The 12458-nt window shown below is 42.0% G+C and overlaps 1 protein-coding gene across 2 annotated transcripts in view; it reads right to left on the bottom strand.

The window, feature by feature from the left end:
- Positions 1-12458, bottom strand: part of FBLN1 (fibulin 1) — a 67268-nt gene that overhangs the window by 39058 nt on the left and 15752 nt on the right. For both annotated transcript variants that reach the window (XM_087874298.1, XM_060684110.2), the window contains exons 2-5: positions 6131-6230; positions 4216-4348; positions 2275-2443; positions 1639-1683 (exon numbers count right to left, since the gene is read on the bottom strand). In XM_087874298.1, the coding sequence (XP_087730424.1) occupies positions 1639-1683; positions 2275-2443; positions 4216-4348; positions 6131-6230 (447 nt within the window). The remainder of the gene's footprint in view (positions 1-1638; positions 1684-2274; positions 2444-4215; positions 4349-6130; positions 6231-12458) is intronic.

Below are 12458 nucleotides of genomic sequence, written 5' to 3'. Positions count from 1 at the left end.
AGCAAAAACTTTCCCAACCATAGTGATACACTACTGCAAAGGACTTGCAGATAGGATATTAAAAACTCGTGCAATCCACTTCACCAAGTAGTGAAGACCACTCAGAACTGGCAGTAACCCACCCAATGACACCAAACTTATCTAGTAACCAGGTGGGATTAATCCCATGGATCCTGCAGGGGCTGCCAAGATATTCCCCAATATGTTTCAAGCAGGAGTGGGCTGTTGGAGGTTCGCAGGGGTTCGGGAGAACCTCTAGCTAAGATTCTGTGCAGTTTGGAGAACTCCCAAATCCCACTCCTGGCTGGCCCCACCCACCTGCCCTGCCCCTCCCAGGACTTCCCACGTGGTCGTTTTTGGATGCAGGTAAATACAGAGTGTGCGTGGAGGCTCTGGGAGGGCGAAAAATGGGCCTACTGAAAGTTCAGGAGGGCCGGAGGGCCTTCAGAGCCTGGGGAGGCTGTTTTTGCCCTCCCTGAGGCTCGAGAAAAGCCTCCAGAGCCAGGGGAGGGCAAAAACGCCCCCCCATGGTGCAGGAGGCCAACTAGGCCACGCCCCACCATGGCCACGCCCACTCAGCAACCAGGCAGAGAACCCCTTGCTAAAATTTTTGAAGCCCACCCCTGGTTTCAAGGTTCTAATTTTAATTTATGAAGCCCTTTAAAACCTATGAAGCACCTTCAGGATTGCTACCTCCAACCAGGTTCCATGTGTTTAATGGAACCCTCCCAGGAGAAGCATTGGGAATGAGGGGAACTGAACTTGGAGACACTGTTTCTACCTGATGGCCCTGCCCCTCTGAAAAGACCTCCACTTCTAGATTAGAGCCTTCCAAAAGCTGATATAATAACTAATTTATTCTGGAAGGATTAAGTTCTGTTGTACATGATTTATATTCAATAATTTAACAGGAGTATCAATGGAGTAGGGATCAAAAAAAGTTGAGGTAATATCCACAAGTACTGAAATGATTGTGCTAAAAGGTCTTTGGATCAGATTGCTCCTAGAAGTGTTTCCCTAAACCACCATTTTAGCCACTGGACCAGATTGGCTCCTCTCAGTTGAGGATATTTCACAATACAACTGTGAAATTCAATTTAGTCCATAGCTCTGGGATTTTGTGATGCTCTCTTATCCAAGAACTAAGGTGTTGTATCTTATGATTCTTGATGAATGTATCTTTTCTTTTTATGTACACTGAGAGCATATGCACCAAAGACAAATTCCTTGTGTGTCCAATCACATTTGGCCAATAAAGAATTCTATCTATCTATCTATCTATCTATCTATCTATCTATCTACCTACCTACCTACCTACCTACCTACCTACCTACCTACCTATCTATCTCTATCTATCTATCTATCTATCTATCTATCTACCTACCTACCTACCTACCTACCTACCTATCTATCTATCTATCTATCTATCTATCCAGCCCCAAACCTGCTTAGCTTTTCAAGATCAGACAAGACATCAGCTAAAACTTGTCAAATGGAGGACTGGTATTTTTTAGAAGGTAACGTTGAATGAGAACGCTGAATAAAATTCACACTGCCTCTACAAACTCTCAAGTTTATCTAACACCAATGCTGTGTTCTCTCTGGATGGTCCCTTTATTACAATATGAACAAGCTTACCTCTGCAACGGTCATTCAGGTAATGATCCTCAAGGTTAATTTCCACTGGAGAAAGCAAGTCGGCATTGAGGAGTGAAAGAGAGATATGCTGTTAATTATACTGGCCTCTCGTTAGAGATATTGGTTGGTTCATTCACAGTCAAAACAACAATGTAGGAAATTGGGAAGGTTTCCTTTGAAGCGTTTCCAGTAACATCTAGATATTTAAATCAGTGTTACTCAAACCTGGCAACTTTTAAGATGCGTAGACCTTAACTCCCAGCATTCCCCAGCCAGCCATTGCTATAGCTGGATAATTCTGGGAATTGGAAGTCCACATGTCTTAAAGTTGTTATGGTTGATAAATTCTGGTCTGGATGGAGGAATGAACTCAAAATTGAGATGGTAGATGATGGTGATACTCCTCCCAACAACAACAACTTTGCTCTTCTGGAGATAGAGAGCAGCGTTCAGCCTTTTTAACTTCTGAAGCAAAAAAATGTTACAGGTTCATCTCAGATTAAACACACAAATTAAATCTCCCTACACATTTTAATCCATTTTACAAACAGCATGCAGCAGCTCTCCTGCAGTTCAAAACATGCTACTCCTTCATCTCAGAAAGTTTTTTGTTTTTTTTTAATTTGAACAACTTACCCAGTTCTTTGTTAGGACCGTCAACAATCCCAGCATCCGAGTTTTCATGCCCTTCGACACAGCAAGCTCTGAACACCAATCCACACTGATAACCCATTAAGAGGCTCTGTTCACAGCTGTTGCCTTGTTTCTGGGCCTCTTTCCCCAAAATGCAGCACTGACAACATTTCTGTGTAGCGGAAATTAATTTATTGTGTTATGGTAGCTGTCCTTCAAACACAGAGACCTAACACACTTTTCGGTGCTACCTTATGGGGTTAATGCAGGGTTTCCCCAACCTTGGCAACTTTAAGATGTATGGACTTCAACTCTCAGAATTCCTCAGCCATCTTGCAACCGTAATGTCTTATACCCTGTTTCTCCGAAAATAAGACCCAACCGGAAAATAAGCCCTAGCATGATTTTTCAGGATGTTCGTAATAAAAGTCCTACCCCAAAAATAAGCCCCAGTTAAGATTGTCAGCAGACAGAGGTGTTTAAGTACTGTATTTCTCCCAAAATAAAACCTAACCGGAAAATAAACCATAATGTGTCTTTTGGAGCAAAAATTAATATAAGGCCCAGTCTTATTTTGGGGGAAACACAGTAGTTGCTGAGGTTGGAAAACCCTGGGTTAAGTCTTTCAGAACATTTCTCAAAATATTTGGATGTTTAAAAGTTTTCGGCAACAACTACTCAGTTGCAAGCCCCAAAGAATATCTCAAGTGTGTGACTGCTGTGAACATTTTGGAAGGGTTTAGAGATTGAAATGTTGAAAAGTTTCTATGAAATTCAGCATATGTAACCTGCTTTGAATTTGGGACATTTACTCTCAACATATTCAGAATTCTCAGTAGCATAACTGCAATCTATAACTGAAGTATTAAAAGAAGATTGCTTCGGTTAAAACAATATAACAAGAAAAGACAGGAAGGGAAAAAAAATAAAATAGCAAGGGTCAAACAGGGAGCAATTAAAAGCAATTAAAATAAAAGTCTTCAAGACTCATTAATAGATCAACTCTTGACAAGTTAGTTTTCCAAACAATCAGTTTGTTCCTTTTTTTAGTTCTCCTGCTCCCTAATCTGAATCAAGTCTGCTCATATTATTTGAATTATTTTAGAAAGATGTCCCTGATCTTATTATAAATCTCATTTGACAATTCTAGATTAAAATACAACCCAAGAACCCTTCCTCATTATGCAGCTACAGAGTTCTCCATCCCTTAAGATGAAAATTCAGGCTTTTGACATTTATGAATAAATTTCGCAGCAATATCCTGGAGAAATTATATCCAATTTGGCAAGTTTTATTTTTTTTTAACAATTCATTTACAGTTACTACTTTACTGGAATCCCATCCATGTGTAAAAAAAGGGGGAAATAAACAAAGAATCCTCACCCTTTCCTGCCCGCTTCCTCTCGTTTCACATTTTTTTATTTTTATAACCATCTATTAATTTGATAGGCTCTCATTATGATAATATCCTGTCACAGTATTTTTTTCATTTCTAGCATGAAACGCTTCGTACAGGAGTTAGTACTTTCTACACCTAGCACCATGGTCCATTGTGAAGTATCCATGGTTTCAATAGTGTTCCTCATGTAACAGTCATCGAAGAAATGGCCCCACAGAGATTTTCCCGGGCTGAAGGCCACAATGCAGATTTAAGCACATGTAACAAATGCAGAACAATCACTAAGAATGCTGTAAACAATCTTTTTAAGGGAATCTCTGGTTTTATAGGATGCACCATCAGGAAACATTAAAAACACCCAATATTTGCCATATCCTTTTGTCCCTTTCCTTATTAGGAACCCTCAAAGAACTGCCCAGGAACCAGATAATTCTAGAACCACAGTGTGAAATGTACGGAAGGAGACCAGCAGCATCCGGCTCTGATAACAAAGAAAAATTCCAAATTACTATGCAGTCATTTCAACATCCCCTCTACAATTTCACCTTAATGATCTTGTCGTCACAGGTGGAATTGTCTCTTGGCATGTCACAATTTTCATGCTTGCTAGCGATGGCCATTCCAGTGGTGCAATGCAGCACCTCCAGCTGACTGAGGCAGCACTGTTCCTGGGCTATCCTACAAAGAGAATCAGACAGAGCATTACAGATTAACAACAGAGTTGGAAGGGACCTTGTAGGTCATCTAGTCCAACCCCCTGCCCAAGCAGGAGACCCTACGCCATTTCTAACAGATGGCAGTCCAGTCTCTTCTTGAAAGCTTCCAGTGATGAAGCTCCCACAACTTCTGAAGGCAACTTCTGTTCCACTGGTTGATTGCTCTCACTGTCAGAAGATTTCTCCTTATTTCCAGGTTGAATCTCTCCTTGTTCAGTTTCCATCCATTATTCCTTGTCTGGGTTAGGTGCTTGACCCCCTCCTCTCTGTGGCAGCCCTTCAAATATTGGAACACTGCTATCATGTCTCCCCTGGTCCTTCTCTTCACTAGACTAGCCATGCCTGGTTCCTGCAACCGTTCATCGTATGTTTTAGCCTCCAGTCCCCTAATCATCCTGGTTGCTCTTCTCTGCACTCTTTCTAGAGTCTCAACATCTGTAATGGAAGCTCTGTAATGGGTGATACGATCGCACAACACACTTGACAAAACATAGAAAAAGTTGCAACTTCGAAAACAGTAGAGAACAGAGTCAAAACAACATTTTCTCAGAAGATTCTTAACTCTCCGGCAGGAACCAAAATTGGATTAGGCAAAGAGGCTGAATTTGTAATGAAAGAGGGCTAACCAAGGGGGTTTGGGAAAAGGGGTGCAATTTGGGAAATGGACACCAGCAGCATCTTAGCAGGGGGCAGGATGTGGACAATTTGTCTGAGCTTGAAAGGTAAGCAAGATTGGACCTGGTTTATACTTGGATGAGAGATTACCAGCCTATCCTAAGATTTAGATGTGCCTGGAAAGTAAAAATGAAAATTATGGCAAGCTATTTCCATACTGCTGCTAAGAAAATCACATAGACCAGTGATGGCGAACCTTTTCGGCACCAAGTGCTGAAAAGGTCGCATGTAAACGTCGCATACACTCATCAGTGTCGCACTCGGGAAAAGCCAAACTTCTGGGTTCTAGTGCGCCCGACAATCAGCTGGCTGGCGCGCATGTGCAGGCTGGTTTTTGACACTGCCGCACGCACGAAGGGATAGCGCTTTGGTAAAGCTGAACTTCCGGGTTCTAGCGCGCCTGCGCGCCTGACGATCAGCTGGCTGGTACACATGCGCAGGCTGGTTTTCGGCACTGCAGTGCACGCAAAGGTGTTGCACTCTGGAAAAGCCAAACTTCCGAGTTCTGGCGCGCATGTGCACCCGACAACCAGCTGGCCGGTGTGTATGCGCACACCAGTTTTTGGCACTGCAGCGTGCGTGAACAGCTGATCATCACGCATTCATGCACTCAAGAAACCTGGAAGACAAACAGGCAAGACCACGCGTGCCGGGCGACATAGCTTCGTTGTGCCACTTTGGGCACGCATGCCATAGGTTCGCCATCACAGACATAGACGTTCAAAAATCACAGATATGCCAGTGAAAATATCAGGAAGTCAGCTTGAAAGAGGCAGGGTTCGTGTCCTGGATGAGGAGCCAGTTTGGTGTAGTAGTTAAGGCACCAGGCTAGAAAGCAGAAGACGGTGAGTTCGAGTGCTGCCTGAAGCAAGCAAGCCGGCTGGGTGACTTTGGGCCGATCCCTCTCTCTCAGCTCAATCCACCTCACAGGGTTGTTGTTGTAGGGAAAACAGGAGGAGAAAGAAATATCAGGTACATTCGCTGCCTTGAGGTATTTATCGAATCAATATAGGGGAGAAAAAAAATAATAACTAGATGATGCAACTACATTAAACACTTTGTCATCTACCTGCATTCTTTGGAATCCCGATCTGAAGAGACAAACCTACAGTCCTTCTTTTGACTTGCCCATTCATATCCACGGGAACAGCAGGTCTCCATTGATGCTTCTATGGAGGGGGAAAAAAAAGTGTGTAGTTTGCAGCCTTAGGAAGCAGCATTGACAAAGTCCAGTTTTAAGGAGATTCATTTTCATGAAATGAAAGGAACCTCCCCGACCATTTTACTTAATCTCCTGTCCAGGATTTGACCTCTGTTCCCAGTACATATCCCAGTTTTTTATTTTATCTCATAATTCTTTCATTTGATTGCACCACCATCTTGTCTCTCTGTCGATCACACCTGCAGACACCCTTGTTCATCTCTATTTTGGGGTGGATATGAATGCATATGACTGGTGCATGCAGACATAGATTTTAAACCTGGAAGTAGATACATTTACATAAACACATTTGTCAGAGTGCGCACAGCTTTACTATGTGAGACAACCCAGGAGCAATAACAGCAAACAGAGGTTTGTAATAAATAGTGGTTTGATCTTACAAAAGAATATATACTATACATACACATATTATAGGCAGAGGTCAAACAAGCAGCAATTACAGTAGGGAAGAACTAATAGGGCCTCTTCTTATTATACAGGCTCTTAAAGGGATAACAGCCAAAAACCTTGCTTTCATTCCCATCATTACATCATTGCATCAGCTGATCAGGTCTTAAATCACTACCCTGACAACATTTACAATGCAAAATATAGATTTTCTTCCTCTGGTTATAGGTAATCCTCGATTTACAACAATTCAAGACCAGCTGCCTGCAATTACTGCAGGTTCAAATCTCACCAGGCTCAAGGTTGACTCAGCCTTCCATCCTTTCTAAGATAGGTAAATTGAGGACCCAGTTTGTGGGGGCAATAAGCTGACTTTGTATAAATATACAAAAGAATGAAGGCTATTGCTTAGCGCATTGTAAGCCGCCCTGAGTCTCCAGAGAAGGGCGGCATATAAATCAAATTTTTTTTTAAAAAAATTCACTTAGCAACTGTTCGAAGTTACAACAGCACTGGAAAAAAAAGTAACTAACAACCAATCCTTGCACTTCCAACTGTAGCAGGATCTCCATGGTCACATGATCAAAATTCAAGTGCTTGGCAATCAACATTTATGATAACTGCAGTGTCAAAAGGACATGTGATCACCATTTGCAACCTTCCCAGCTGGCTTCCAACAACCAATATCAATGGGGCGGGGGAGCCGAATTGGCTTAAGGACCACACGATTCATTTAACAACTAGAGTGATTTGGCTAACAACCATAGCAAAAAAATTCATAAAATCAGATACAACTCACTTAACAATCACCTCGCTTAGCGACAGAAATTCTAGTTCCAATTGTGGTCATGCGTCGAGAGCTATCTGTATAATATAGAGTTTCGTAGTCATAAATCTGCTTTGTTTGTAACAAAAATGGATCCAGACAAGCAAACACATTTGAAATGTGCTTCTTGTTCCTCTCTAATTTCTTCTCGATCAGATCAGAATTCTGCTGGAAATCAGCTTGCAATCTGATCATCTCTAGACAAGAAAAGCGGTCTAAATGAGAGATTCCCTTATCACAGGCAGATGTAATTATATCCTAAGGACAATCTTGATAACATATTGAACTTCCATCATTCTCTCTTTCATAGCTGACATTTAGAGGATCAAACATTTAAGACCTACTAGTACTTAATTTGGTATTAGCAAATTATGTGCATCCCACACATGATGATTTATTTAATAATTCATATTAGACAAGGGCTTGGAGTCACCCAGGGCTTGGAGTCACCTAGGGCTTGGAGTAACCCAGGGGTGAAAATTCAGCAGGTTCAGCAGGTTCTGACAGGTTCTGGAGAACCAGTAGTGGAAATTTTGAGAAGTTTGGAGAACCGGCAAATACCACCTCTGGCTGGCCCCAGAGTGGGGTGGGAATGGAGATTTTGCAATATCCTTCCCCTGGAGTGGGGTGGGAATGGGGATTTTGCAGTATCCTTCCCCTGGAGTGGAGTGGGAATGGGGATTTTGCAGTATCCTTCCCCTGGAGTGGGGTGGGAATGGAGATTTTGCAGTATCCTTCCCCTGCCTCACCCACAGAACCGGTAGTAAAAAAAAATTTGAATTCCACCACTGGAATCACCTACCCAGAGTGTCCTATTTGCTAAGCCTGGGAAGACGTAGCTAGCTGCTAAGACCCTCTGGAATTAATTTCAGTTTCAAAAAAATGGGGGGAAATAATAATAATAATAATAATAATAATAATAATAATAATAATAATAATAATTTTATTTCTATACCGCCCTTCTCCCGAAGGACTCAGGGCAGTGTACAGCCAAATATTTAAACCAATAGTTATAGTGGCCAAGAAAGCAATACTGCACAGTGGTACGTTTTGAATCCAATTAGACAATATGCTAACTGGGGAATTTTGAGAGTTGAAATCTACATATATTAAAGTTGCAGAAGTTGAGGAACACTGAATTAAATCAAAGGATTTTGATTCACTGTGGTGAATCGGTGTCCCAATTAATTCACAGAAAGATTGTCCTGCTTATCCTATGTGAAATTCAGAGGGGGAGGGGGCTTTGCAGCATCAATAATGATATAAACGATGGTTAGAGGAAGAATAGGTGGAGGCGCCTCTAATCTTACTTCAGCATTGTTTGGTGCATAAAAAATAAATAAATATGGACTCAGTTTTACTTGCTTTAATGTGAACATGTCCACCAAAAATACATAGCCCGAATAAATGGGATTGCTAAAGTATGATACCGGTATGTGCAGCTTAGTGTTTCGGTCTGGCTGGTTTTTAGCAATACGATTATGTGTTGAAGTAGAGTTTGTTTTTCACATAGGATAAGCAGGACCATTTTGAAGACTACTTTTGACAGAGAGATCGCCAAGCATCAAAACGTTTCAGGCCGCCTTAGAAGTCCCAGCAAATTAATTGATTAGATGATGGTAACCTGCATAAAGAACCTTCCCTTTCCTCTCCATTTCCTCCTGCCAGATGCCAAGACCCTTGGTGGCGCAGCAGACTAAAGCACTGTTAAGTGCTTTAAGTAACACCAGCTGCCTGCAATTACTGCAAGTTCGAATCTCACCAGGCTCAAGGTTGACTCAGCCTTCCATCCTTTCGAGGTAGGTAAAATGAGGACCTGGAGTGTGGGGGCAATAAGCTGACTTTGTATAAAAAAGAACACCGCTTGGGGTGGGGGGCGAAAGCCCAACTAAGCAGGTATATACAAAAGTATGAAGGCTATTGCTTAACGCATTGTAAGCCTCCCTGAGTCTCCGGAGAAGGGCGGCATATAAATCGAACCAATAAATAAATAATAAATAATAAATTTAAATCCTACCTGAGTTTATATCCTTATAGTCACCCCAGGCATCTGGTGAAGGAAATTGCAGCGCGCAAAATCTTCTGCCATTGTGTAAAACATGATAGACCAAAGAGGTCCTTGTTTGCATCTTGTGGGGATGGGAGGTAGGTACCTGCATCTAGTTGTTCTTCTGAACCCATGTCTTTTAGCTTGTAGTATTCACCTCCCAGCACTGGTAGGTTGCCCCCGGTTCGGACCGGTTCTATAGAACCGGTACTAAAACCGGAGGGAGGCTCCGCCCACCAACCCCGACGTCATCAGAACGTTTCTGCGCACCGTTGCGAACTGGTAGTAAAGTTAAGTAGAACCACCCCTGCCTCCAGGGATGCGGTGGCTCAGTGGCTAAGACACTGAGCTTGTCAATCGAAAGATCGGCAGTTCAGCAGTTCGAATCCCTAGTGCCGCCTAACGGGGTGAGCTCCCGTTACTTGTCCCAGCTTCTGCCAACCTAGCAGTTCGAAACCACGTAAAAAATGCAAGTAGAAAAATAGGGACCACCTTTGGTGGGAAGGTAACAGCATTTCGTGCGCCTTTGGCGTTGTGTCACATGACCACAGAGACATCTTCGGACAGCGCTGGCTCTTTGGCTTTGAAACGGAGATGAGCACCGCCCCCTAGAGTCGGGAACGACTAGCACATATGTGCCAGGGGAACCTTTACCTTTACCTTTATTCATCTCCCAAAATATTAATCTTTCAGGTAGAAACAGGAGCAATGTCTCCCACTGCATATTGGCTACCTCATGCCTTCCACCAAATTGGTTCTTTCCAACTGCAGATTAGAGGAGGGAATCACCTGGTGTCCTACTTTCCTTCTGTATCCTACTGCTGTTCTACACATAAAGGGGTAAAGCTGGAATAAGCAAAGACAATAAGCAGTTTCCCTTTGGGAATGTCAATGCAAGTTACTTATTTCCAGCGGTTCTGGGAAATTCTTTAATAGATTGGCAAGATACACCAGTGTTTCTCAACCTCAACTACTTTAAAATGTGTGGACTTCAACTCAGCGGTGAAATTCAAATTCTTTTACTACCGGTTCTGTGGGCGTGGCTTGGTGGGCGTAGTATGGCTTGGTGGGCATGGCTTGGTGGGCATGGCAGGGGAAGGATATTGCAAAATCTCCATTCCCACCCCACTCTGGGGCCAGCCAGTGCTGATATTTGCCAGTTCTCCAAACTATTCAAAATTTCTGCTACCGGTTCTCCAGAACTTGTCAGAACCTACTGGATTTCACCCCTGCTTCAACTCCCAGAATTCCCTAGTTGGCTAGGGAATTCTGGGAGTTGAAATCCACACATCTTAAAGTAGCTGAGGTTGAAAAACACTGATGTAGGTTGTTATTAAGTCCTTGCCTTCAACTGTTTCTGTTGATCTCTTTCTGTTTTTGCCGGCTATTTTTATCCCATCTTATCAGTTAATCTCTTGATGTTTGCTAATGTTTAATAAACAGACATCCAGCAAGTTTTGCTAGCTAAACTAAGCCATATGCTTCCTCTGATCTGGATACAGGAATTGACTGGGCGTGCGCTGGGTAAAACTAAATTGGAAATAACCCACTGGAATTTTCTAAATCTGTTTATCTGAAACAGATCAGATTTACAGATACACCTGATCACTTCTGGGTTTGGGTGTCTTTTTTGGAAAACGTTTGACAAGCACCAGCCCACAAAATGTGCTTTAAATAGTTTGCAGCAGGTAAGCTTATATGCAAGAGGCAAGAGAGGAATTATAAGCTATTGGAGGTTTTAAAAAATATGGAAGTTTAACAAGAAACATGAAACCCTGTAGTGTTTGGAGAAATTTCAGTTGGCAGTATTTCACCATTCGTTTAAGGGATCCAAGAAATAACTTAATAACTTAAATCAACTTGATGGTTAGAATAAAACAGCCATCAAATCAGTGCGATCTTCCCTGCTTGGTTATAAGATTATGACTGTTTCAATACAAATCTGATGTTGACTTTTTTTTCTGGACGGTTCTTATTATGAATCAGATGTCAAAATGAATCAGGAACTGTGGTCTAGACTGCGATAAAAATCTAGACTTGGGAAAGAGCAGAGAGTTCTCTTTTTTAACAACCTCAAGCAAGCCAATGACTTCACGGTCCTGTATCATATAACCCTGAACCCATCCAAGAAGGCTTAAAAAATATATTTAAATACGGCTCTAGATAAATTACCTCCTGCCATTATACACCTAAACTATTGGCCAGTTATTATAAATTATTATTATTGCCATCTTCTCTTTTGTAGGAGGAGATTCCTGGCAAAATTGTCTAATGTCACCTTGAACTTTTAAATAGATACAACCCAGAAAGAAAAAAAAACATGCACAGAAAATGGGGAAAATAAGAGAAACAACTATCTTGTAAAATACTTATTGTCTTCAAAGTAGTCCAGATTTTTGTCCATACTTTCATATACTTCTTTTAGAGTCCTTCTGCCTTTTCTTTTTTTTTTGAGAGAGAGAGAAGAAAAGCAATCACTTATTTTAATGATGTTTCTTTTCTTAACCTCGATATAGATTTTTTCTTACATAAAGGTCTCTATAATGGTGCAGCTTTATCAATCCAATGATTGTGGGTCTTCCATTCCATGCATGAGTTGGGACTTTATTTGTTAAAGTTTTATGCCGCTCATCTCCCCCTTTTAAGGTAACTCTGCGGTGGCATCTGTTCTCTTTCATTCACAACTACAGGCCATGGAACCATGGATTGAATAGAGGAAAGCAAATTCCCATTGAAGAAACTTCTCAATGGACAGAGCAGTTCCACAATTCCACACTGAGATGGAGAGGCAGTAGCAGGGGTGAAATCCAGCAGGTTCTGACAGGTTCTGGAGAACTGGTAGCGGAAATTTTGAGTAGTTCAGAGAACCAGCAAATACAACCTCTGGCTGGCCCCAGAGTGGGATGGGAATGGAG

The sequence above is a fragment of the Pantherophis guttatus genome, chromosome 7 (genome assembly GCF_059756535.1).
Source record: "Pantherophis guttatus breed Tessera chromosome 7, ASM5975653v1, whole genome shotgun sequence".
Lineage (NCBI taxonomy): Eukaryota > Metazoa > Chordata > Lepidosauria > Squamata > Colubridae > Pantherophis > Pantherophis guttatus.
Note: the sequence above shows the minus strand (reverse complement) of the source record. Positions and strands in the feature narration are given on the sequence as shown.